The 27,145-nt window shown below is 30.8% G+C and overlaps 2 protein-coding genes across 3 annotated transcripts in view; one reads left to right on the forward strand and one right to left on the reverse strand.

Moving 5' to 3' along the window:
* The window catches only part of LOC134687639 (nardilysin-like), a 31,667-nt gene extending 23,909 nt beyond the window's left edge, over nt 1-7,758 (reverse strand). The window contains exons 1-3 of the mRNA XM_063548089.1: nt 7,573-7,758; nt 3,437-3,635; nt 2,671-2,752 (exon numbers count right to left, since the gene is read on the reverse strand). Coding sequence (XP_063404159.1) covers nt 2,671-2,752; nt 3,437-3,635; nt 7,573-7,646 — 355 coding nt within the window. The 5' untranslated portion in view covers nt 7,647-7,758. The remainder of the gene's footprint in view (nt 1-2,670; nt 2,753-3,436; nt 3,636-7,572) is intronic.
* Nucleotides 7,759-7,873: 115 nt separating this feature from the next.
* Nucleotides 7,874-25,824, forward strand: LOC134687645 (E3 SUMO-protein ligase ZNF451-like). Of its 2 annotated transcripts, XM_063548111.1 has the most exons (11): nt 7,874-8,122; nt 11,140-11,220; nt 12,402-12,528; nt 13,011-13,046; nt 13,101-13,400; nt 16,060-16,598; nt 17,871-18,045; nt 19,224-19,432; nt 22,110-22,846; nt 23,314-23,413; nt 25,424-25,824. In XM_063548111.1, exons 1-11 carry the CDS (start codon nt 8,087-8,089, stop codon nt 25,613-25,615), a joined length of 2,532 nt encoding a protein of 843 aa, XP_063404181.1. In that variant the 5' UTR covers nt 7,874-8,086; the 3' UTR covers nt 25,616-25,824. The 2 variants fall into 2 exon arrangements, with proteins under 2 accessions (XP_063404181.1, XP_063404172.1); XM_063548102.1 differs by having other exon boundaries at nt 13,011-13,400.
* The last annotated feature ends 1,321 nt before the right edge of the window (nt 25,825-27,145 follow it).

Below are 27,145 nucleotides of genomic sequence, written 5' to 3' on the forward strand. Positions count from 1 at the left end.
TTCTTTAAGGAATTAAACGAGACAACAAGCAACGATGCAGATGGAAACACACAACAAAATGATCATGATGATACCGATGTACAGAGAGAGTCGAACGAAATTATTAATGATGTAATTACAGCAGAAGAGATATTGAAATGTATAAAGAAGCTTAAAAACAATAAAGCTAGTGGCGATGACCTTATTATTAATGAATACATAAAATCAACAGCTGATTAAATGATAAATATATATGTGAAATTGTTTAATATAATTTTTAATACTGGAATTATACCGGAAAGCTGGCTCCTTGGAAATATAAATCCGATGTACAAAAATAAAGGAGATGTGGAGGATCCGAATAACTTTAGACCAATAACGATCTTGAGCTGTTTTGGGAAATTATTCACGTCTGTCTTAAATGAAAGATTATCCACTTTTATCGAAACTTTTTCTATACTTCATAATAACCAGAGCGGATTTAGGAAAAATTACTCCACCACTGATAATTTATTCATATTACATTGTCTTTTTGAAATGATGAAAAACCGGAGAAAAAAACTGTTCTGTGCTTTCATCGACTTCGCAAAGGCATTCGATACTGTCTGGAGAAATGAACTCTGGTATAAAATGAACTTGAATGACATCAATGGTAAAATGTATAATGTGATAGTAAATATGTACAATGGCATCAAATCAAGGATAACATATAACAATGAAACTTCAATATTTTTCTCTTGCAATATAGGCATTAGACAGGGTGAAAACCTATCACCACTATTATTTTCTTTATATATACCTAAATGATTTAACAGATTATTTGAATAGCAAAAATATTAATGGCTTATCGTCCATATCTGAATGTTTGGAAAATGATCTAAATGTGTACCTAAAATTATTTATACTACTTTATGCTGATGACACCGTCCTTATGTCAGAGAATAAAGACGATCTTCAAAACCAATTAGATATATTTAGTGAATACTGTGATATTTGGAAATTAAAAGTAAATGTGGCAAAAACAAAAGTTATGATATTTTCAAAGGGAAGACCACCGAGTAACGTACAATTCTTGTATAAAGGAAACCATCTAGACATAGTAAACGAGTTCAACTATTTGGGTATAAATCTCGCCAGGACAGGAACATTTACAAAAGCAAAGAAAAAAATTGCAGAAAAAGCAACGAAAGCCATGTATGGTGTTATACAAAAAAGCCGTTTATTTAACCTTTCAATAAAATGCCAAATTGATCTGTTCGACAAAATAGTTAAACCTATCCTTCTGTATGGATGTGAAGTTTGGGGATCTGAGAAAAATGATGTCATCGAACAAGTTCACCTGAAATTTTTAAAACATATTTTGCACTTGAAAAAATCAACACCAAGCATAATTGTGTATGGTGAAACGGGCAGATACCCACTTGACATTAGCATAAAATGCCGAACTATTTCGTTCTGGTGCAAACTATGTTCAGACGAAAACAAGCTGTCTTCATTAATTTACAAGACTGCATATTACCAACACTGTGTGAAACATAAAGACATTAAATGGATCAAGTATGTTCAAAATATTCTTAACACAAGCGGGTTTTCAAATATTTTTCTACAACAAAATGGACATTTCTCAAAGTGGCTGAATCAGAGCATCAAAATGAGGCTAATCGACCAATACAAGCAGACGTGGTACTCTTCAATACAAGACTCACCAAAATGCATCAACTATCGACTGTTCAAAAAAACATTGGAGTTTGAGAACTACTTGAATATTCTTGAAGATAAACATTTGTTTACATTATGTAAATTCAGAGCAGGTAACCATTCGTTACCTATAGAAAAGGGAAGATGGCAAAACATTGCCCGAAATGAAAGAACATGTTCGTTGTGTAGTTCCGGTGAGATAGGCGACAAATTTCATTATTTGTTTTGCTGTTCGCATTTGAAGAACGAAAGACAAGTATTTCTACAAATCAAGTTTTCAAATAATCCAAATATAATTTCATTTTGCTCATTATTTAATAGTAAAAAACAATCTGTCTTAAGGAAACTGTGTTTATTTATTAAGTGTATTAATAAAAAAGTTTGTCCCTCCATGTAAATGTAATCGCATAAGCATCTTACCGATCATTTTTCCTTCTTATATCATTAATTATACATGTTACTTTTAAAACATGTATGTCATCATATTAACTGTATTTGTTACCTTAACTATTGTGTCTGTATTTATATTGTATGTTTCTCTGTAAACTTGTATCTAGTTTTTAGAGAATAAAGTATCTATCTATCATAAAACATTTTGATCTATCATGCAGAATAAATGAGAAACAGACATAATCATGAAATCTCTACCTGATGCCAGTCGGAACAAGTGTTAATGTTATTGATAACATATATATAGTTAGCTCAAAATTACCGGTATATGCAAAACAAAAACATTTTTATAAAACCAAAAATGCATATGAAATTATCTGATTATACAGTGTAAATTTTAAAAGAAATGCATGTTAAATCATTTATTGCATTATACATTTTTATTCACTGACTGTCTGTAGACAAGGGTACACTTAAAAACTAGTATCAAAGAAATCAATATCAACAACAATTTTAGATATAATTTAAATATTCCAACAAAGAAACTGAATAACACTTTCAATTGGTGTTGAATTTTTTTTCCTTTCATGATTACAAACTTACTATGTTCAAGAAAATGGGCAAATCCTGGAATGTTGTCTGGATTACAAAAACTTCCAACTCCAATACACAAAGCTGCAGCTGACTATAAATATGATAAACATTCATTTATAAGTTAAATATGTAATGTAAACAAACTGCGAATCTTATCATATATATTCATAGACATTTTGTTTCTTAAAAATTTCATAATCATGATTGATAATAGTTATATAACAAATTCAGTTTTTGAAGAGTACAGTCTTGCGTTTTTGTAGGTTCTTTTCAATAGTAAAATTTAGATTACCACAAAAATAAGCAATACATTGACAAAAGTCATAAACAAGAATGTGTCCATGGATGCCCCACTCGCAATATCATTTTCTATGTTTTTCGATGGACAGTGAAATTGTGGTCAAAACTCTAATTTGGACTTCGACTTCATCAAAAACTATCTTCACCAAAAACATAACCTTAAACGAAACAGACAGACGAACAAACAGATTCACAAACCAAAAAACATAATGCTCCTATTAGAGCATAAAAATCAAAACATCCAAGATCAATCAAGTATTGTAATTTTGTTATAATGTGTGTTTGTATAAGTTTCTTGAGACTGCATTGCAAGATTTCTTTCTCGGTTTATCTTCAATGAAGTCTTACTATGTGTCTATAATGAATCTGCTTGCTGTACATTGTAGATAATATTTAATAACATTTTCTCCATTCATCTTGAACCAAACCTAAATGACTTCTATTTGTTTGCGATGTGCTATGCTAAGATATATACCTTTCTCTCCATCTGCTGTGAATTGTCATTATTTTCATCCACCTCTTCATCTGAATGGTCATCCATTTCCATTTCATCATCCCCCACCTCCTCTTCTTCTGATTCATCTTCTGATTCTACATCCTCATCAACCACACTCTCCCCTTCTTTCAGATCAGATATCAATAATACCCTTAATCCATTATCAAGAGAAATGTATCTAAAATATTAAGCAATTGTACATATATATATATAATGATTCTTCTTCAACCACATAACACACATGTGTATAGAACACCACATTCATAACTTTTAATCAAGTTTGGTAAGTGTTTTGCTATCGGTATTCCTTTTTTTTACAATTTTTTTCTAAATGAAGTGAGATTTTGAGTCTTGATGTTGTTGTTTTAAATGTTGAATAAATCTTTATAAGTTTATCAGGTTTTTTGCTATCATTTTTTTTTTCATTGTTTAAAAGTCAAGTGAGATTCTTAGGTTTTTTTTTGTTTGTTGAATAAATCTTAATCATGTTAATCATGGTTTAATTAGTATATTGCTATAAAAAAAATCATTGTTTCCCAATAAAATGAGATCAAAGGGACCAAACTGTTATATTATATTTTGTGTTTTTCATTTAAAATCTTCAATGTTTTACCCATACCAAGCTGAATACATTGTACATGCTGTTTTTACTTCAAAGCCAGTTAAAACAAGAATCCTGAACTCAAAATTAATATAAATTTCAAAACCTACTTTGATATTTCAGATGACAAAAGTATTGCTTCTTTTTGTAGATTTAGAACTTTGAACACAAAAATTCTTATTGAAATTAGTAGATGGAAAACTAAATTATTCAGAGAGAAAATTTTATTCTTACATTGTGTAATTCACTGTGTTATTCACTGCTCTAAAAGACCTGTGTATAAGTTATTGTCCCAAAATTGGAAAATCCCCACTTTTTATGACAACTATAAGATACAAAATATTATTTGGATGTCTTTTTTGGACAATTTATATAAATTTCAGAATGAGGCACTTTGGAAGTCTTGTATGGTCTTTTTTGTCATACATTCATGTTTTTGGTTAATACATTGTGAAGTGAGGTTGGCGAGAATTGTCTGTTATTTCCACTGACAGACTGTTTTTTCTGTAAAAAAAATTAACTGATATTTTATTTTTTCCGAAATAAAGATGTAAAGAGCATTGGTATTTCCAGAGACATATAATGTATTATATGTCTCTGGTATTTCCATATTCAAATTAACTTTAATGATATATATAAGTATTACATGTATTACAACTAACCACCTGACAGTCATGTGACTTATAAATGACCTTGAAGTTAACTTTGCATGCAATTGTTTTTTTTATACCGATTCTTTTGGAAGGTAAAACTAGTATTAGTAAAAGGGCTATTTCAAAAAAATGATGCCTTTCCTTTAAACCTTTGTCAGTCTCTTGTATGATACTATATCTGTAATGTTTTTAGGTCAGATAATGTATTATGATTAGTTGGTCCTAACTACCAAAGATAATAGCAGTATGTGCTCTGTTTAAAAAATATTGTCCAAAATTGTACCTCAAAATGTCAGGAGTGTAACGCTTTTAGTGTGACATTTAGAAGAAAGCATGTGCATTCATTGATGATATAGAATAAATAAGGGCAGATACAATACCAAACAATATCTTTCATCCAACTATTATATCTTGACTATGATTTCTTGTTTAATTCTTCCATATATTTACATTTTTATGAGCCTCATAAGGTAAGTCAAATAGGTTTGTGTTAAAAAAAAAATGTTAGTAAAAGTCAATATGCTGCCAGAAAATGTCTTTGTAGGTGAAATAACATGTTTCTGTATATCTTGCACGGTTTATTTTTTTTGGTAAGTATCATAGCTTGGCACAGGTGCATCCAGTTGACCCTGAAGTTCTACTACTGGAATATTTTGGTTACAATAAGAGGACTACCCAGGTCTGTCAGGAGTGTAACAACTGGGTTAAGATGTATTTTTTTAGAAACAATGTTGTTATAGTTGTTGTTTTTTCTTGAATTTCAGTGAACATTACCTGTTACAGTTTATCAGTAACAAACATGCCATTATTATGGCCTTCATTGCTTTTGTATGCTCAATACTTCAATGTCAGGAGTGTAACACAAAAAAAATGCCTTATTTCAATCTTATTAGCAAAGGTAAGTAATTGGAAGAAAAACAAGCTGACAATTATTATAAAATGACATTACTACACCTCAGCTTAACACAGAATACAAGTCTACATCATTACTTTTGAAATTTTTGAACTAAAATTGCAATTGAACTAGCTTGTTTAAATGTGTTACAGTCCTGACATACAAGTATTGAGCATAAACAAGCAATAAAGGCCATAATAATGGCATGTTTGTTACTGAAAATATGCAACAGATGGTGTTCACACTCAAATTCCAGAAAGGAAAACCAATAATATCAACATTGTTTCTATAAAAATAACATGAATGTTACACTTAAACATTTTAAAGCGTTACACTCCTGACATTTTTGGGTACATTTTTGGACAATTTTTAATATACAGAGCACATACTGCTACCATCTTTGGTAGAACGAACAAACTTATCATAATACATTATCTGACATAAAAACAGCATATATATAGTATCAAACAAGAGACTGAACAAGGTTTAAAGGAAAGCCATCTTTTTTTTTAAATAGACAATTAGCAAAATTTGTAAATATGTAAGAAGTATATAATTTTTTTTAACCTGTTCTTAATTTGCACTAAAATAATATGTGAAATATAAAGACTCTACATGATTTCAGGTCAGTTTCAGGTTAAAATATTGTAGCAATAAATTATGGTCAGGAGTGTAACATTTGTTACACTCCTGACAAGTTTCTGATGTAGCTTATCTATAACAAAATTCAACATGATTCTTAATTAAAATAATTGTAACATCTTTACAATGTTATGAGAAAGCTGATCTGTCTTGTAAAATTGATTTTTCTGCACACTATTCACCAAAGATTCTTAAAAATTAAAGTGTAATTCTCATTAAACATGTTAAAAGTTTGCTCTTTGCTCAGAAATTAAAAAAATATGTAATCAAATATCTAATAAATTTATTTATTTGTGAGATTGTAAATTTAAAATAGATATCATTACTGATTTTCTAAACATTCCATTAAAAAACAGTCTTACAGTTACTGACAAAATATGTCAGGAGTGTAACAAAAGGATAAAAAACACATGTTTGTATTTTTTAAATGAAGAAAACTTAGAATTGACTGAAGCAATTGTTGTGAAATTTTCAGAGGATGTAATTATATCATATATGTTTGCTTCCTTATACTTATTATATAAAATTAAAGCTTTTGCAAAGACATATAAAAACTTTTGAAATAAGATATTAAAGAATACACTAAAAATTGGTGAAATTTACATATTTAAAACAAAAAAAATGTTTATAAGTAAAAAAAAATTGCAGGAAAATCATTTAGTACCTTTATTGCAACAAACAAAAAAATTACATTGATATTTATATTCTTATTTATGTTTGTCAGTTGATATTATTATTATGTTGTTTCCTTTGAAAAGTGGATGAATTCTTATGAGTAAAATGTTGTTAAAATTTTTGTTTTTATTATTTTGCATTAACCCTTGGTAGTTTTGTAAACTTGAATGTCTCTGGAATAAAGAAAAATGATAGAAAGAAGATTAGCAATGACTTAATTTTTTACCATGTTTGTCACACTTTGGCATCATTTTTTTTTAAATAGCCCAAAAGGGTACAAAATGTGATATCAAATAAAAAAACATAAATACTTAATTATAATAACTTTATTTGAAAAATCTTCACCACATGTGGAATCTTTTGCTATTGTTATTAAGTATACCATCCTAATATGACGTCATGCCCAGCATATGGGAAGTGAAAGTAGAATAAGGTCAAAAACATAAGACGGTCGAAAACACAATACAAAATGTATGATGTCATAACTTAAATTAAGTAACAACTAAAATCCCTCACAACAGAACCAGAATCGGAAAAATTACGGTATTTTCGTTTGTTTTTTAACAGATTTTGAAGATAAAATATGTTTGAATTAAAAAAAGTAATTCATACCGACTTCGTCCCCTGTTACCTGTACTGCCCAATTTACCTATACTTTCTGTCATCATTTTCTGATTGTGTTATGCAATTTGACATTCTAATTCTTTTATTATCTGCAGTCATTTTATCAGTTAGTTATAACATTTCTTCAAATCTTTGTCGAACACGTTGAACAGTTTGTTGATTTTTTTTTCTTCAATGTATTTTTTATGCTTGAGTTGTAAGGACGTATAACGGTATAGTAAACGTTTAAAGTGAGTAGATTTTTTAAACACTAACGAGTTCATTTTCTTTTTTTTTACACTACCTTTTTTGTTCCTAAGCATTGGTTCTAAATAGCTGATTTTAGTTTTGATATTTTTTATATTGAAATTTTTTCAAACACAACTCTTTAAAGTATTTTGATTAATTTGTTGTTCGTTTTAAAGAAAAAATTCCTGCACAAATGTTATCAATTGAGTACATAACATCATTCCTTCATTTTAAAAAGAAAGCAATTGTTTTGAATTCAAGTGATGTCAGAAAAGAACACTAAACACTAACAGTTAACCAATAAATAGTTGATGGACAGAAACAGAACGAATTTGGATTCTTCTGTGGTATATTCATTCATCTTCACATTTGATAATTTCTTTTTATTTCCATCTTTTTAAGTTTTTATTTTTATATTAATTATGACATGTTTGGAACTTAGAGTAAGATTTGACAGTTACTCTTTTAATGTAAGATGTATATTTTTCAGTGTTTTAGAGAACCTCCTGTCCCTGAAACACAGGCACTTGTTTCTATCCATTGGAAGACCCACTATCAACTTACATGTACGTTGATAGTGGGTCTTCCAAATAATTAAGGTTTATGTACCCTTCTGTAGTCATTTTTGTACAAATTTTTCAAACCTCAATTGTATCAAAACTACAGATATAATAAATCATAGAGATAGGCCAATTAGTACATATTCCAAGGGGAAAATTGATTCAAAGCATTTTTTTTTTTACTGTTTCATTGCATTTGATAGAAAAAGAGGACTTTGTGGCAAATAAATCAAGATTTTTGTAGAAAATCCACAGCCTTTAATACAGAGATTTTTGTTTTAAAATTTGAAACATAAATTACTCACGTGATTTTCTATGATGTGCTAGTGTTTATTTTCTACAAAAAGTTCTAAGCAACCTGTAAATTCCAAAACACCTCGTGCTGAGTCACTAAAGTCGAGCGCACCCTAAAAGGTGTACTTGAGTTTGGCCATATTTATATTTGTTTTAACCAATAACTACATTTATAAACTTGTTTTAAGGAAATCAATGCGAGCACTGCATGCAATAATCCTATATATATCGGTCATCAAATTGCCAAATATGAGAGTACAAGGATAAAGGCTGTGGATTTTCTATAAAAATCTTGCCACAACATCCACTTTTTCTATTAAATGCAATGGAACAGTAAAAAATAATGTTTTGCATCAAGTTTCCCCTTGGAATATGTACAAAATGGTCTATCTCTATTATTCATTATATCTGTAGTTTTAATACAATTGAAGTTTGAAAAGTTCGTACAAAAACGGCTACAGAAGGGTACATAAACCTTAAGACGTCTTGAAAGGCTGTTATATAGAAAAAAATATAATAGCCTTTCAAGACGTCATAATTATTTGGACTACAAGTGCCTGTGCCCTGAAACCAGCCAATTTTAGAATCACCATTAATCAACTGTTAGGAATCAACCATAAAACTTCAAAAGGGGGGTACGAGTTGGGGAAAAAAGTGCAAGGAGTGAACGTTTTATTTGACTGCAAAAATTTTTGGATCATATAATGGTATGATTTCATTGTCATCGTCTGCATTGTCTGAAGACACATTTGGTTTCCGGACACTAACTTTAGTTCAAGTGAAAGGATCTCTATGAAATTTAATAAAATGGTTCAATATCACAAAAGGAAGGTTGCCAATGGGATGGTTCCAACCAATTAAAAATTGGTACCCAAAAAGGGCCCAAAACAAGCATTTTTCTACTTTCAGGATAATAGCTTGTGTGATCGATTTTGGGGATGATGGTTCCAACCAATTAAAAATTGGTACCCAAAAAGGGCCCAAAACAAGCATTTTTCTACTTTCAGGATAATAGCTTGTGTAGCTTATCAGTATTTCAATTGCTCTGAAAGTATACCACAATGTTAAATACCAGAAGTAGACGGTTTGGATTTATTTTGGGGGTTATAGTTTTAGAATCACCATTAATCAACTGTTAGGGAGCAATCATAAAACTTCAAAAGGGAGGTCTGAGTCAAAAAATTAAAGATTGCGCAAGGAGATAATTTTACTTTACATACATGTACGACTGCAAATTATTTTTTTTTATCATATAATGGTATGCTGTCGTCGTCTGCATCGTCCGAAGACACATTTGCTTTCTGGACAATGACTTTAGTTTAGGTGAATGGGGGCAAATGTTTCTAAGGGTTTTTTTAAATTCAAGAAGAATCATTAATTGCACAGTATCCCCCTTAATATTTGTAAGATCTTAAAAAATTATTTTGTGTCAGAAACCTACACCATGTCTAAAATTTGATCACCATCCAGACTCAAACAGTATCAAGCTTGAATATTGTGTCCAAATTTGCCCCAGCTGTTCAGGGTTCCAACTCTGCGGTTGTATCAGGCTGCACTCAGTGAAGTAATAATTTTTTTCTTTATGAAATAAGATACATGTAGGTGGAAAATTTTTATTGAGAATTTTTTTTATTTTTATTTTTTTTCCATCAAATTGGTGAAAAACCTTCTGTTTTTTTAAAGGAAAACCTATAACCCCCCTTGAAGTTAAATGGCTGTTAGCCAGTTCCCATATATTTTTTGTCCATGTTAGTATTTTCACTGATTTCATTGTAAAGAAATGGAATGTCCACTTTATTTCCTTGATAGGGGCCTTGGTGGCCAATGATCTAAGTAGTTACATGTACTACTGCAATCACTAGCCAGTCAACACTGAGGTTGTGAGTTGGAACTGCGCTAGTGTGGGTGCACTCAACTCCAATCCTAACTGACTTAGGATTGTCAGTTTTCCTATTAGAGGTCAGTGGTTTTCTCTGGACACTGTGGCTCCCTCCATCAATAAAAAATTGATTGCCACGAAATAGCCTAAATGCAGTGCCAAAAAGTGTAGTTAAAACACAAAAAATCAAATCAATTAAATTATTTCTTTGATATGATAAACTTCGATATCAGCAGATACATTTGTAACTGACATGACTAATATTACTAAATATTAGTGTAAAAAAACGTTTTTCTTGAAACCCTTGAAACATTACTTCTGACACTTTCATTGATGACAGCCAAATAATTCTCGACCAAAATACACTGCTCAAAGGATATTAAGTCTTATCGTATTTTGTATGTTTATATTAATTTCAAAATCTTAAAGTTCTTTATGTGTTTTCCAGCTTTGTAAAAACAAATGATGAACTTGCTATAAAAGCTTGACTTAGGTTCTTTGACAAAACAATGTGCATTAGGTTCTTTGAAATATACATGTACAATGTATGTGAATTAGTTTTTTTGAAAAAATCTCCTTTGGAAATTTCTTTTCAACTTTAAGTTAGATTTGTACTTTTATTCATTCACAGGGAGCATCTCCACAGAGGACAGGGTTGCTAGGCTCAATTGATGCAGTCTTTGAGCAAAATAGACAAGAGGATGAAAGAAGGGTATACTTAAATGTTGTATGATTTGTTATACATGTATTTAGAGTTAAATATATATCCATGAACAAATTATAAAAAGATCTCTTATTGCATACCTGACATCATACATGTACCTGAAAACAATATAATTTTAGATGACAGTATAAAAATTATCATTATCTCTGCCTAATTCATGGCCTGATATCCATCCCACAGATGAGAATATGTTCTTAAAATCTGTGATGTGATTTAAAGAAGTTTGCAATTAGGTTTGTCATAAAATTTTGTGAAAGTAAAAACCTTGAACATCCTTTTTCATTATTGATAAAAAAAATTACAGGTAAACCATTAATTTTAGGAGCACTCAAAGAGCCTGATATCTTTCAATGTACTGATTTTTTTTTAATATAGTAGGTTTTATGCTTAAATAACTGAAAATAAGTTAAAGTCTACAAAAAAAAATCTTTACACGCTTGATTATAGTAACTTTTTAATATTTTTGAGCTATTATTCCTGATATTTACAGTTTTTAATTTTTTAATTTAATTTTTAATTTTAAGAAAACTTTTTATCTGTTCCATATTTGTGATGATCTGTCCTACATATAGCTTTTTCGATAGTTTTCTTATTTAAAAATATTTTTCAATGCAGTTTATGCATTAGATTCAATGATACCAAGTACATCCTAACTGTAAACAAAGAACTCTTAACCTCAAATACCTTTCATTCCATCTACTGAGAAACAAATTTGATCAATATTTCCTTATCCTTTAGTTAGTTTTCTCCGTCTCTATGAGTTTACTGCATTTATCCACAGTCCCCTGTTTCATGTATTATATTTGACTCGAGAAATTACTACAAATGCACCTATCTCTCAATGTTTCTACAAATATTTCTCAATCATTTTAATAATTGTATTTAAACAATACAAAAGTTTTAAAGTAATATTAATCCTAATTAATTGTTTACATTCAGGCATAGTGAAAGTTGATTCTGTGTACCTCCATGTGACGTGTATAGAAGAATTTTTACAAATTATGCATTACATTTAGTTTTGCTCCAAGTTTAGATTTACAATTTTTGGGTAAATGCAATCAAAACCTATGATACTGATCTTGATATACAAATATAGATTGATATAAAAAGTACATTTTAAGAATTATGGCAGTCATCTAAAATTATTGAATTGCTTATTTTTTTCTTAGAAAAGTAAACTTAGAGATCAAAGAGAAGCAGAGCTAGCCCACTCTAGCTACTTGAAGTATAATGCCTCATCAGTACAAGAATTACAAGATGCTAAATGTGTGGTGCAACAATGGGCAAATAAACATTGTAAGTTTTTTTTAAGTGTAATGTATTTTAATAGCTCCTTAAAATAAAAGAGGCATTAGCACAATACATATTTTGTATCAAAGGAAAATAGCGAAAAAAAACTTTTTGATCCTACTCATTTTGAGATTTCCAAACCTATATTAAGGCTTGTGCTGCAGTGTTACCCAAAAAGATATACCAATATTAGCCATTTAAACTGAAAGATGTTGTATCCAATAAAATAAGTGAGGCAAATTTGTCTTAGAGAGATGGTTGCACATAATGGGAATATCATGTCAAAAACTATATATATTTCTAGAGGATGCACAGAAGGCAATTGTACATATCATCTCATAAAACATATTTTCTTTCATTTTACAGAACTTGACAAAAAATCAATATCTAACTCTATGTATAAGTTATCACTTGTATATCTATGTTGGAATATAATTCAGGTCATCCATTTCATAATATTGTGAAATAATTAATATGGGGATTTTCAGCTAGTAAAAGAATGAACAATCTGACTAAGGCCGTTGCTGATAAAAGAAGTCCACTAAATAGACCAGATAAAAGAAGTCCACTAAATAGACCAGATAAAAGAAGTCCACTAAATAGACCAGATAAAAGAAGTCCACTAAATAGACCAATTATAAAGACAACAAATTCAAGATTTGGAACTCTTTTGTACTCAACTCAGAACAATGGCACCAATTCAATGACAAAGCCAAACTTAAATGATAAAAGATCACCATTAAAGAGGAAGAAAGATTTTATTCCAGAATTTTCTGATGATGATGATGACATTTTGATGATGAGCCTTAGTGATTCAGGTTTCCCTTGTGTGGACCTCCAAACACCAGACAGGATGGACATTAGTCCAGCTAGAAAAGGTATTGTTAAAAAACTGATAATAAAAAGTAGATGCACTAAAAAGTCTGTGTCGCTCACCTTGGTCCATATGCATATTCAACAAAGGACAGTCACCAACATTGTAGACAAAAAAAGAATTCATGACAAAAATCTTATATTGATGATCATTGAAGTCCGATTAGTTTCTCTCTATTTTATTTAGCTTTTGCTCCAAACACAAAAAGAGAGTATAAAAAGACAAAATTTCATAATTGACAGATTGAAGTGCAATAACTCCTATGAAGAGTAACAGTCTACTAAATATGTTATCAAAATTTGCCCAGTTTGTAAGTCTTGTCTTTCTCCTCATCATTTTTTATACAACCGCAAAATTTGAAAAAAAATTCGTCGTATATTGCTATCACGTTGGCGTCGTCGTCGTCGTCGTCGTCGTCATCGTCGTCGTCGTTGTCCGAATACTTTTAGTTTTCGCACTCTAACTTTAGTAAAAGTGAATAGAAATCTATGAAATTTTAACACAAGGTTTATGACCACAAAAAGAAGGTTGGTATTGATTTTGGGAGTTTTGGTCCCAACATTTTAGGAATTAGGGGCCAAAAAAGGCCCAAATAAGCATTTTCTTGGTTTTTCGCACTATAACTTTAGTTTAAGTTAATAGAAATCTATGAAATTTTGACACAAGGTTTATGACCACAAAAGAAAGGTTGGGATTGATTTTGGGAGTTTTGGTTTCAACAGTTTAGGAATTAGGGGCCAAAAAAGGGCCCAAATAAGCATTATTCTTGGTTTTCGCACAATAACTTTAGTTTAAGTAAATAGAAATCAATGAAATTTAAACTCAATGTTTATGACCACAAAAGGAAGGTTGGTATTGATTTTGGGAGTTTAGGTCCCAACAGTTTAGGAATTAGGGTCCTAAAAGGGACCCAAATAAGCATTTTTCTTGGTTTTCTCACCATAACGTTAGAATAAGTAAATAGAAATCTATGAAATTTAAACACAAGGTTTATGACCATAAAAGGAAGGTTGGTATTGATTTTTGGAGTTTTGGTCCCAACAGTTTAGGAATAAGGGGCCCAAAGGGTCCAAAATTAAACTTTGTTTGATTTCATCAAAATTGAATAATTGGGGTTCTTTGATATGCCGAATCTAACGGTGTATGTCGATTCTTAACTTTTGGTCCCGTTTTCCAATTGGTCTACATTAAGGTCCAAAGGGTCCAAAATTAAACTTAGTTTGATTTTGACAAAAAATGAAGCGGTTGGGTTCTTTGATATGCTGAATCTAAAAATGTACTTTGATTATTGGCCCAGTTTTCAAGTTGGTCCAAATCGGGGTCCAAAATTAAACTTTGTTTGATTTCATAAAAAATTGAATAAATGGGGTTCTTTGATATGCCTAATCTAACTGTGTATGTAGATTCTTGATTTTTGGTCTTGTTTTCAAATTGGTCTACATAAAAGTCTAAAGGGTCCAAAATTAAACTTAGTTTGATTTTAACAAAAATTGAAACCTTGGGGTTCTTTGATATGCTGAATCCAAACATGTACTTAGATTTTTGATTATGGGCCCAGTTTTCAAGTTGGTCCAAATCAGGATTTAAAATTATTATATTAAGTATTGTGCAATAGCAAGTCTTTTCAATTGCACAGTATTGCACAATGGCAAGAAATATCTAATTGCACAATATTGTGAAATAGCATTTTTTTTTTAATTAGAGTTATCTTTCTTTGTCCAGAATAGTAAGCAAGAAATATCTAATTGCAAGAATTTTTTTTAATTGGAGTTATCTTTCTTTGTCAAGAATCAACTTAAATCTTTGTTATATACAATATACAATGTATATTCACTTTTTACTACCAACTGATAAATCAAAATAATCTTTACCATTCAGTGATAACAAGCAGTTTTTTACATCTTAATATTTTATGATGTATTTAAATGAGTAGTTATTGTTGCAAACTCCATTAGAAATTTTAATTGAGATCAGTTTTGGAATAAGGGAAAGGGGGATGTGATTAAAAAAATTGGGTTCAATTTTCTCATTTGAAATTTCATAAATAAAAAGAAAATTTCTTCAAACATTTTTTTGAGAGGATTAATATTCAACAGCATAGTGAATTGCTCTAAGAGAACACATTCATTCTGTGTCAGAAACCTATGCTGTGTCAACTATTTAATCACAATCCAAATTTAGAGCTGAATCCAGCTTGAATGTTGTGTCCATACTTGCCCCAACGGTTCAGGGTTCAACCTCTGCGGTCGTATAAAGCTACGCCCTGCGGAGCATCTGGTTATTATTTTAGTTCCTGTCTATCTATAATAATTTTTATCATTAAAGGCAAAATGCCAAAAAATGGTAAAAGTCATCATTAAAGGGCAATAACTCAAATAATAGAGTTGCCTAACAATTTCCGCCATTTGTCTAAATTGTAGATCTTGTCTTTCTGATCATTTAGTTTATTTGAGTTTCTTTCTATCTATTATAAGTTTAAAAGACATACCGTAAGACAAAAACGCCAACTAAAGGCCAATAACTGTTATTAAAATGTGTAGAACTCTGAAATGGAGATTTGTTGAAATGAAGTGAAAATAGTTACTTTTAATTACCTAGTAACCTATGCTTCTTATTGTTGCTTAAAAAACTTTTTATAACAAAGATATATCATTGAATACTAGGTATGAAAAAAGACACATTTGGGTCACAGTTGGAAACAAAGAGGAGATGTTTTGAGCCTTCTATCAAAGTTGACCAGCAGTCAAAGAATTCTGAACCATCTCATACACTATCTAGTGCAGCAGATTTTATTCCACTCAATAGAAATAACTCTGCATTGGGAAAAGAAGGACAAAATGTAAACTCTGAAGAAAAAGAAAACAATTTGAGGAATGTTCAACCAAATAGTTCAAACGTTTCTGTAGTTGAGATTTCAGATGAAGAAAACAGTGTTCTACATATTAGTGACCATGATTTGTCTTCAACCGACAATTCAAATGATGCATCAAATTCCATTGTTCAATCAGTGAGGCCTAAAGACAGCAGTCTTGTCAGGTGTCCTGTACTAAATTGTAATGGCATATTTGATTCCAAAGAATTTTTTGATAGACACATGAATAACTTTGAGCATTCTCCGACTGATCCATGGGGTGAACACAGTGATAATAAAGATGTCCCAAGTGACATTGTAATGTGTCCTGAATGTGGAAAAGTATTTAAGGTAAATAATTAACATTAGGCAATGAAATGAACAAGAGTTTCAAACATTTAAAAAAATATTTTAGAGGTAAAATAAGGACCTTTTCTCATACCTCTTCCTTTTACGTTTCCATTAAAAAAAAAAACAGTATTAGGATACTAAATTTAGAAAACTAAAAAAGCATACAACATGAAGAATCTAATGACCATATGGTGACCTACAGTTGTTAACTTGTACTGTGGCATATGGTCTCTGATGGAGAGTTGTCTCATTCATAACCATCTTATTATTTTTATACCCCACGCAACGAGTTGCGGAGGGTATAATGTTTTTGACCCGTCCGTCTGTCCGTCTGTCGTACCGTCCGTCCGTCCGTCAGTCCTGTTTCTTGTCATCGCAACTCCTCTCAAACCACACAACAGAATTTCACGAAACCTTTTCAGTTAATAAGGACATACTATCTAGTTGTGCCTATTGACGGGAAATTGCGATTCAATTTTTTTTCTAGGAGTTACACCTGTTTGAAATTATTTGCTTTAAGGTACTACTTCCACAGTTTGTCATCTCAACTCCTCTCAAACCACACTACAGAATTTCATGAAACTTTGTAGATAATAAGGACATACTACGTAGATGTGCATTTCGACAACAAATTTTGATTCATTTTTTTTTCTAGGAGTTACGCCCCTTTGAACTTATTTGCTTCAATGTACTTCTGCAACAGTTTGTCATCTCAACTCCTCTGAAACCACACAACAGAATTTCATGAAATTTAGTAAATAATAAGGACATACTATGCATGTAGATGTGGATATTGACAGGAAATTATTATTCAATATTTTTTCTTATACAATTTTTTTCCTTACACTTATTTAATTTCTCCAATGACAATGTGGGACGTGTTCTTATACAATTTTTTTCCTTACACTTATTTAATTTCTCCAATGACAATGTGGGGACGTGGGGTATGTGAGCGTGCTCACTAAGGTTCTTTAATTATCAATGAATTATGTTTGACAATCACACTAATTATCAAAGATGGTAATCTTTCATTAAAGATTATTCAGACCCAAAACACAATTAGTAAAACCATACTGTTGTAAAAAACATTTTAGAAATTATTTGGGGTACAGTCATAGAACTTTTGATAACCATAATAAGACTCAGGAATTAACCAATCAAAATACTGCATTTGAAGTTTGTACTCCTGGTACTGAGTAAAGTTAATGACTGGCTATAAAATAAGATATACATTACATTGGCTATAAAAATAAGATATACATTACATTTTAGCAAAGAGAAGCCTGTGAACAGCATATAAAAGATAAGAAGCATGTTTATCCACTGACTCCTCTACCAGTACAGGGATACCTCTGTCGCTCATGTCTCATGTTGTTCCCTACAGACGAAGAATGTGTAACTCACATTACCACTCTCAAACATAACTCAACAGCTTTTCCATTTTCTGGTAAATATTTAATGTTTTTCTTCAGTTTCTTTGTATTGATTTGCATTATATACAGTTATAGATACAAACCAAAAAACTGAATTGCAGATTAAAGAATGCTTTTTCCCTTTACCTGTCAGTTTCTAGATATCACCACTTTGTTTTGAGGATAAATACCTAAGGATCAGGAAATTAATCCCACCAAATGGACGTGCACATTACTTTTACTTATGGGAGTCTAAAATAAAAATAGAATTTGTTCATACTTTGGCAAAACGTAGTATCTATTGATATATGTTGAAAAATATAATAAAAATGATAGGTCACCACGCATTTTCTCAAGCTACAAGACGTGACAAAATGACACATTTTGTATGGACTATACAGGATAAAACACCATTTTGTGATTAGAAAATAAACAAAATGATAGAATTGTTAAATACTTAAGGAAAATATAGCTTTCAGACAATGCTTTGAGAATATCAAAAGAAAAGATAGGGTAACCTTACGTTTTCCCTGGCTAAAATACAAAATAGGAAAATTCCATGTAGAATCCTTCATAAAATGCACTGTTTAGAGTTACCTCCCCTTAAAATGCCAATCTATTATTTTTTTTAAATAATCAAAAATATTAATATTTATAAGTTATATTCTTTAAATGGGTTCTTTTAAACGAAAATTCACATTAAATATCTGCATTCCTGTAACAAATTTTGCTGACTTGATAGAAAATCTGGACCTTTGGTTCTCTGTTTTTTACAATCCAAGATGGAGGAAGACACCCATTCCACCTTAAGCACATGCCATCTAAGTGATGATCTTACATGATATGGTGACATAAGAAAAGAAATCCTCATTTTTATTGGTCAATTGAAGGCTGTTTCAAAGGTCAATTTATATATAAAAAAGAATTGAAAAAACAAAACACAAATAAAGATTTGCATGTAGTCTCTTTTTTGGTCTGAATAAATGTTTGCCGTGACCATTTGCAGGCACAATTGAAAAAACTAAAAAGGCAACATAAAGGTAAGAGCATCTGAATCAGATAACAACTGTCATTGAAATGAATTTTTAGCTTAGGTATATAATTAGATTTAAAAGGCAAATGAAATGACCGCCAGAAGCCTATGGATTACATGTCATTTGTTTTTCAAAATTATTTCCCCTTTTATAATCAAAATTATTTTATTTTATTTTAGATGACATGAAAGGTTTGTTTACCAAATTCAAAGGAATACCAGTTTCAAAGAAATTTGTAGAAGATTATTATAAAATGTGTATGTTGGCAGATTTCAATATAGTTTGTTGTGATTGTGAAATACCTATTAATGGACATAGAGAACTGCAACAGCACTTGGATGAAACAAGACTTACACACAGTTTTATGGCATTAACTGAAATGACACTGGTAAATTATCAAATATGATTCTCAAGACTTAGTTTTTGGTTGGAAATTTTCCATTGAGCTGTATATGCTTGTATTGCTTTCTTATCTTTCTATTTGTTTTACAATTGTTAATGATTAAAGGTTCTTTTAGTGGTGTAACATTCAATACATAGAGATATAACTGATTAATCAAAGCATCACTTCACACAGCTTATATTGTGCCACCAAAAAATGTTTTGAAAAGCATTTGTTAATTTTTTTATCTAGTCTTTTACCATGTTTACAAAAATTGTAGAAATTTGAGAGACTTTTTGGAGGAGTGGTAGATTTGACATCTTGAGAAGGAGATTTCCATATCTGTTATACATATTTGGAGGGCTCACCATTTTTTAAAGAGTTGACATGTGCACTGATAATTAACAATATTCATACATTATGGTTTATTATCAATGATTATAATTACTTATATTTTATGGCAGTGCTGCTTTATTGTTGAGCCTTCCACTTTTGTTGAAAAAGCTCGACATAGCAATCCTACATTCTGTTGTCGGCAGTGGCGTCCACAAAAATTCACTCTATGGTTAAATTTTTTGAAATTTTAATTACTTTCTTAAATTTTCTTGGATTTCTACCAAACTTGGACAGAAGCTTGATCATGATCGAAAGATTACATCCAGAAGAAAATTTTGTAAAAAAAACCCTGTTTTTCCGTATTTTACTTATAACTGAACTTAGTTTTCTGCCAGGAAACATTACATTCACTCTGTGGTTAACTTTTTAAAAATTTTAATAACTCTCTTAAAATATAATGGATTTATACCAAACTTGGACAGAAGCTTGTTGATGATCAACAGCTAGTATCTAGAAGGAATTTTTAAATTTTGTACCTGTTTTTCCATATTTTACTTATAAATGGATTTAGTTTTCTTCCAGTTAACATCACATATATACAGTCTGCATTCAAAATTTTAAAACATTTATTAGATTCATAAATTATCTTGAAATTTTACCAAACTTGGACAGAAGCTTTTTACAATCAAAAGATAGTATCGATAGGAATATTTTTTTACCCATTTTTGTTGAGCCTATGATAAACAGCAAAAGTCTGCAAGACACTGGGTTCCGCGGAACCCTTACAAATATTATTAGGTTCACTTACAGAATGTGTAATATTACCCTTAGGCCACACCAATTTGATCCCTTGTTCGACGGACCCGCCCGCACCTATTTTTTACAAAACAGATTTTTTTAATTTTTATTATATTCCCGCTTCCCGCATCCGGAAATGAAATCGTGTCCATTTCCCGCACCGTTTTTTTTGTAAATATTATATAAAGATCTCAACATTTGTTTTTTAAAAGCACAGTCTAGCCTTTATATAACAATTTTAAACCTATCAGCACCCCACAACACTGTAAATATCTGCGAGAATATTTGTTTCAGCATGAAACCAATTAATTTTAAGCGGGAGTGCTCCGATATTAATAGAAATACCAGTACAGAACAAAACGTTGGTTTCTTTCCCCCGAACTTATATTCCCTATAACATGTATAAAATAAATGTTTGTTGTTAAAATAAAGTACAAAGAACTTCTGAAGGAATTGCCTTCGACTGCAATTATAATGTATGGTGACGGTCATACCCGCTGCAGGTTTGTGAACCTGTCCTGGTTGATTCAGAGACCTGTCGTTCAGCAGTTATCGTTTGTTGATGTGGTTCATTGGTTTTTTCTCGTTTGGAAATATAATTTAGATCGTTGGTTTTCCTGTTCGAATTGTGTACAATACTAAGTTGTGGTCCCTTATAGCTTGCTGGTTGGTCTTGATCAAAGCACTGTGTGAAAGGCCGTACTTTGACCTATGTTTGTTATTATCAGGTTGGGACCAACCCTCCCTCAGACAAGGGCCTTGAAGGGGTCATTTTACCATGTTTTCTGTTCAGTCTGTTGTAGAAAAGAAAATAGAAATATTAAGGATTTGAACAGTGCTACTATACAAAACCTTTGACAATTTAGATTTTTTTACTCAAAAAGAGGAGAAATACATTATATTTTAAACAACTTTTCTAAAAGAGGGATGGGTTGAATAATATTAAACTGTTAAAGTAAACATGGTAAATGTGTTAACATGGTTAAAGTCCTGAAATATTACAAAATTCTTGGACATGGTTTGACCATTTAATACCAAATATTATAGTTCTTTGGGAAAATATAAGCCCTATTGTACTTATAATAAAGTGTTTTTACAAACAAAACAAAATTATAACTTTAATATTTTGACCCCTCATACAAGGGATATTCATAACATTAAGGGGTTGTTATCAACCTGATTATGACTTTGATGGAGAATTGTCTCATTGTCAGTCACACATACATAGACCAGATTTAATTATTCAATTGTTTCTTGTTGAACAGGGAAAAAACTTCATAAATTAAAGAAATGTCAAGGTAAAAGTGATAAATCAAGTTTCAATATAGTCAAAACCTACTACATGTACTGTTTTTTATGTTTACAAAAAAAAATTATAATCGCTCGCCTTTACTTTGCAAATTAAATATTTTTTTATTAAAATTTTCAAATCGCTCGCTCGCCCCAATTTTATGAGTCCAAAAATCCGTAGAACAAGAAATTAAATTGGTGTGGCCTTATTTTTCAAATGATATTTGATGACCTTATTTTTTAATTGTTTTTCTTTTAGATGGATATTTTTACCTGTTATTTGTATACTCACAAATGTTCAACATGTCATGCAGCTGTGGAAAATCCCAAAATAAATGGTGGATTTCACAGCTGTAATAAAGAAATAGCTGGAAAAATAATAACTGATGGTTGTAGCTCATTCAAAGCCTTGGTGCTGGGTCATTGTGTTAGGTTAGAACAGGATAATATCACTGAACTTAAAATTAAAATCAGTGAGACATCAAACAAAGAAGTCAGAGAAGAACCAATGGAATTGGACCTTCAAAATGTTAGAACTAACATGACTAAGTTGCAGAAATGTGAAAAAGTTTTGCCATCTAATCAACTGGCATATTCATGTGTAAACCCTGGACCTTCTAACGATCTTTCTTATTTATGTGAAAAACCTGGACCATCCGATAATTCAAAGTCTTTTAAACGCAAATCAGATGAAAAGTTTACAAATCAGGCCAAAAATAATGAAATTGAAGATGACTCTAAATCAAATAAGCCTTCAAAAAGAAAAAAGAAAAAAAAATATTCTGGTGAAACAGAGACATCTTTTAGAATGGATGTGGCCCTAAGTGATTACAGCAGTATTACTGATCCTGCCTACCTGAAAACAATGGCCAATATCATATTTTTAGATTTAGATAATTGGAGAGGTTTTTTCCCAAAGTTACCAAACAGATTACCTGAAAGATTCTTTGTGTGGGCATTTTATGGAGGTAACACACATTGGAGCGAGCCATACCAGTAAGTGATGGTTTAGGTGCAAATACATTGTATTTAATCTTAAATTGTTGGGTTTTTTTTAACAAAAAGGCAATCAAAGCTTCAAAAAGATTAAATGCTTTTCTTCTTTCGTAATTTTATGTTTTTTCTTTTCGGACCCCTGGTTTTTTTTTCCATCTGTACGAGGTAAGATATTTTGCCTTATAACTGGCAAGTGTAACGTTAACGTGAACGCTGCCATTTTGTTTATTTACATCTGTGACGTTATTTTCATGGGAGATAACTCAAGTGCAAATCTAGAAACTCATAAGGTTATTCCCCAGTGAATAATAGGGTTATTTACCACTGGTGTAAATTTCAAGGGTTATTCGTTCTTCCTTGCAATCAATTGAAAATTAACTGAATTATTCCATGTCACAAGATAAGGTGTTACCAAATAGTATCGTTTGTAATAGATGTATGGTATAATAACATTATTTATTTATCAGGTGTGGAGCTTATGAATATCAAGTACGTGAAAATCGTTTCTATCTTCATGATCGTTGTGGAACAAGAAAAGATGCTGCAGACTTTGCCATATGTTTAACGGTAATTCATATATTTCATATATACTACTAAAATTAAATTTAGCAGCACAATTTCTGACTGAAACTAAAGTAAAACAAAATCTCAATTTATCTTCATAGTTTGTGTTTTCTCTTTCTTTATCTTCAATCTTGTGTTAATTCAAAAATACAACAGTTGTGTTGATTGAATTTAAGACAGCTACATGTACACTGTCACATTTTAACAATTCTTTGCTCATGACCTAGTTTCTACACTCAAAATTGACAAGGTGTTGAATCTGATGGCATTATTAATTTCGAATGAACACAAGAAAGTAACTACATGTACATGTATTATAAAATTTGATTTTGAGCATTTTCTTCAAAGATATGCGCCCTCAAAGTTTGACCCCATTAATCTCTATGACAGTGTTGCAAACCTTTCTTTGAGTAGTATATTTCCAGTAAAAAGTAATTCATGAAAGTAAAATAGGTCTTGTTGTCAGGTCATTTGCATTGGAAATAATCACATTGATTCTAAAACCAGTTGTTGGCATGATTCCAGCTTATTATGTTCTTCTCATATATTTTATGATTGTATAATACTAAACCTCAAATGGGAGGGATTCTACTTTATTTTCATATAATGAAGACATAATCTTTCAATCAGTTAAGTTGAGGTCTAGAGCTTGGATGCCAGTAACTGCTAGTAGTCCCTTGTTATTTTATGTATCTCTGTTATTTTATTTCTTTTGTTACCTTTTCTGAAATCTGACTCTGACTTCTTTTAAACTGGGTTTTACTGTGCATATTGCTATGTGTTTCTTTATTCTACATTGTCTAGAGGTATAGGGGGAGGGTTGAGATTTCACTAAACATGTTGAATTCCACCTCATTTTTGCACCTATCCAAAATAAGGAGCTTCTGGCCTTTGTTAGTCTTGTATGAATTTTAATTTTAGTTCATTTATATGTTTTGACTTTTAGTGTACCTCCATTTTCACTGAACTAGTACACAATTTTATTTAGAGGCCAGCTGTGGCAGAGGGCCACCTCTAAGTGCTGGATTTTCTTGCTGCGTTGAAGACCAATTGATTGCCTTCAGCTGTTGTCTGCTCTTTGATCAAGTTGTTGTTTCTTTGAATATTACCCATTTCAACCTCAATTTTATTTTACTTTCTAGCTATTGACAGTATATAAATTGTCAAAAAAAATTCTAAGAAATATTTGCTTGACATATAAAATAGGTGTTTGAGCAGAGAATATGATGCATTATCATGACCTGTACAGATTATTGTTTATTAAATTTTCAGACCATCTGGAAAAAAAAACACCAAGATGACTCTTTGTTGAGAAGAAAATAATATTCTGTAAAGTCAGAAATTATTGCGTGCATATATTATTGTAATTTTGTCATTTTTATGTCCCACCTTTATGCCCCACCTACGATAGTAGAGGGGCATTATGTTTTCTGGTCTGTGCGTCCGTCTGTCTGGCGTCTGTTTGTCCCACTTCAGGTTAAAGTTTTTGGTCAAGGTAGTTTTTGATGAAGCTGAAGTCCAATCAACTTGAAAATTACTACACATGTTCCTTATGATATGATCTTTCTTATTTTAAAACAAAATTAGACTTTTGACCCCATTTTCATGGTCCACTGAACATAGAAATTAAAAGTGTGAGTTTCAGGTTAAAGTTTTTGGTCAAGATAGTTTTTGATGTAGCTGAAGTCCAATCAACTTGAAACTTAGTACACATGTTCCCTATTGGTTAATCTTTATACTTTTAAGGCCAAATTAGATTTTTTACCCAATTTCAAGGTCCATTGAACATTGCTAATGATAATGCGAGTGGGGCATCCGTGTACTTTGGACACATTCTTGTTTTAGACTTAGATGTGAATTTAACTTTTATGATTTTGAGAAAAATCCCATTTAATTTATATAGATATAAAATATTTCAAAATTTGAGTTTAAATTATTGTGTTTACAACTCTGTTACTTTAAAATTGAGGAATGAAACCTTATTCACAGTAAGAATTTTTTCTTTCTTTCTAGGTTGGTCAAATGGACATGGTGTTACCACCAACTGTCCATTTCACAATACTTTCTGGTGATAAAGGATTTATGGAAATAGAAAGACAGATGAAAGGTTGCAAGCGTAAGGCAGTGGTCATAGATCCACATGAAGCAATGAAAATGTCAAGTCATGTTCTTTATACTATGCTAGTTAGTGTAGGGCAAACATGAAGCATATGTTTTATGCTACAATTACTATCCAAGCAGTAATACACACCATGGTAATGATAAGTCAAGCCAAGGCTAAAGTTGAACCAATTGCGATTATTCTAACTTGTGTTGGGATTAAAAATAAAGAATATGAGCCTTCATTGACAATATTAAGATTATGGAAAATGTACCTATATATCTGAAAAAGCAGCTGGTGGCAGAAACAAAATTGATATAGGCATTAAAAACAATTGGCAGTGATTTGATATTTTGGAAGTGAAAGCTGGCAAATTTGGCAGTGGTGTTTTACAAAAACATAGATTTGACATTTTGGAAGTGAAAGCTGGCAATGCCTATTAGAAAAAGCTTTGAGAAGCCATTGAAAATGGTCTTTTCAGGATCAAGTTTCTTCTTGCTAAAATTAAAATGATTAGGACCTGAAAAATCAATTCAGCATTAAAGGCATCACCAGCTAAATGCTTCTAAGGTCTTTTCTATTGAAGATACATGTACATTAAAATTAAAACATATAAAATCTTATTATACATGAAGTATGATTCACATTTGGATTTTTTATTTTACTTCAGTTTTGTTTAATGAAGAAAAATGGAAGTTTTGTGTTAAAAAATATTGGAAAAGAAAGATATTCAGTAAGCTTTATTTTTTACTATTAGAAAAATGAAAGGTATTCAATACATTGTATTACTCAGTTGTTTTTATATTCTCAGCAGATATAGTTGATTTGGTTTTTAAATGTTGATTAAAAATGATTTATTATCAGTGTATTCTATGAAAAACTGCAGTACTTAACTCTCATTGCAGTATTAACATTTTTTTAAAAGGAAAAAATCAGGACGATTTACAGCCTAAATTAAACCTATGTAAGCACCAGATTTTTAACACATTTTAGAGAAAACTGAAATTATTTAACCTATTAGACAGAAAGAAATATCATTTAACACATTTACAATATGAAAATTTCATGTAAAGTAATCAATCAACCAGTCAAGCAATCTAAGAGCCTCTCTCAATTTTCCTGCAATAAGAAGGGGGTCTCATTAGGGGGTTCCGATCACGGATCCTGCTTACTGTTTTGTCAGATTCCCATATCCCGCTTACACTAAATACGTAAGCAATTCTTATTTTTTTGTCATTTGTCATTTCCCGTTTTCACGACACAATAATTTAACTTTCACGTGTCACGCTTACAAAAAAATCGGCAATCCCACGTCATGCTTAAACCCCAATGAGACCCACTAAGAATACTAAAATCCAAAAAATAAAATGGCAAAGATGTATAAGTACTTAAATATATGTGGAGCAAAAGAAACCTACAAAGAATTGCCAAATCTAATTATGGTAAATAAGTTCATTAATAATTTATTTAGTTATTACAAAAGAATAAAAGAAAAGTACTTATTTTAGATGTCTCTTCAAATTACATTTAAAACTACAATGGTAATCTGACTAGCAGGATAACAGATTAAAACAGTGCTTAAAGGGGCTATTGTGTTGGCTCGTAAAGGTTCACTAGTAATTTTGAATTTTTCC

This window comes from Mytilus trossulus, chromosome 1, assembly GCF_036588685.1.
Source record: "Mytilus trossulus isolate FHL-02 chromosome 1, PNRI_Mtr1.1.1.hap1, whole genome shotgun sequence".
Classification (NCBI taxonomy): Eukaryota; Metazoa; Mollusca; class Bivalvia; order Mytilida; family Mytilidae; genus Mytilus; species Mytilus trossulus.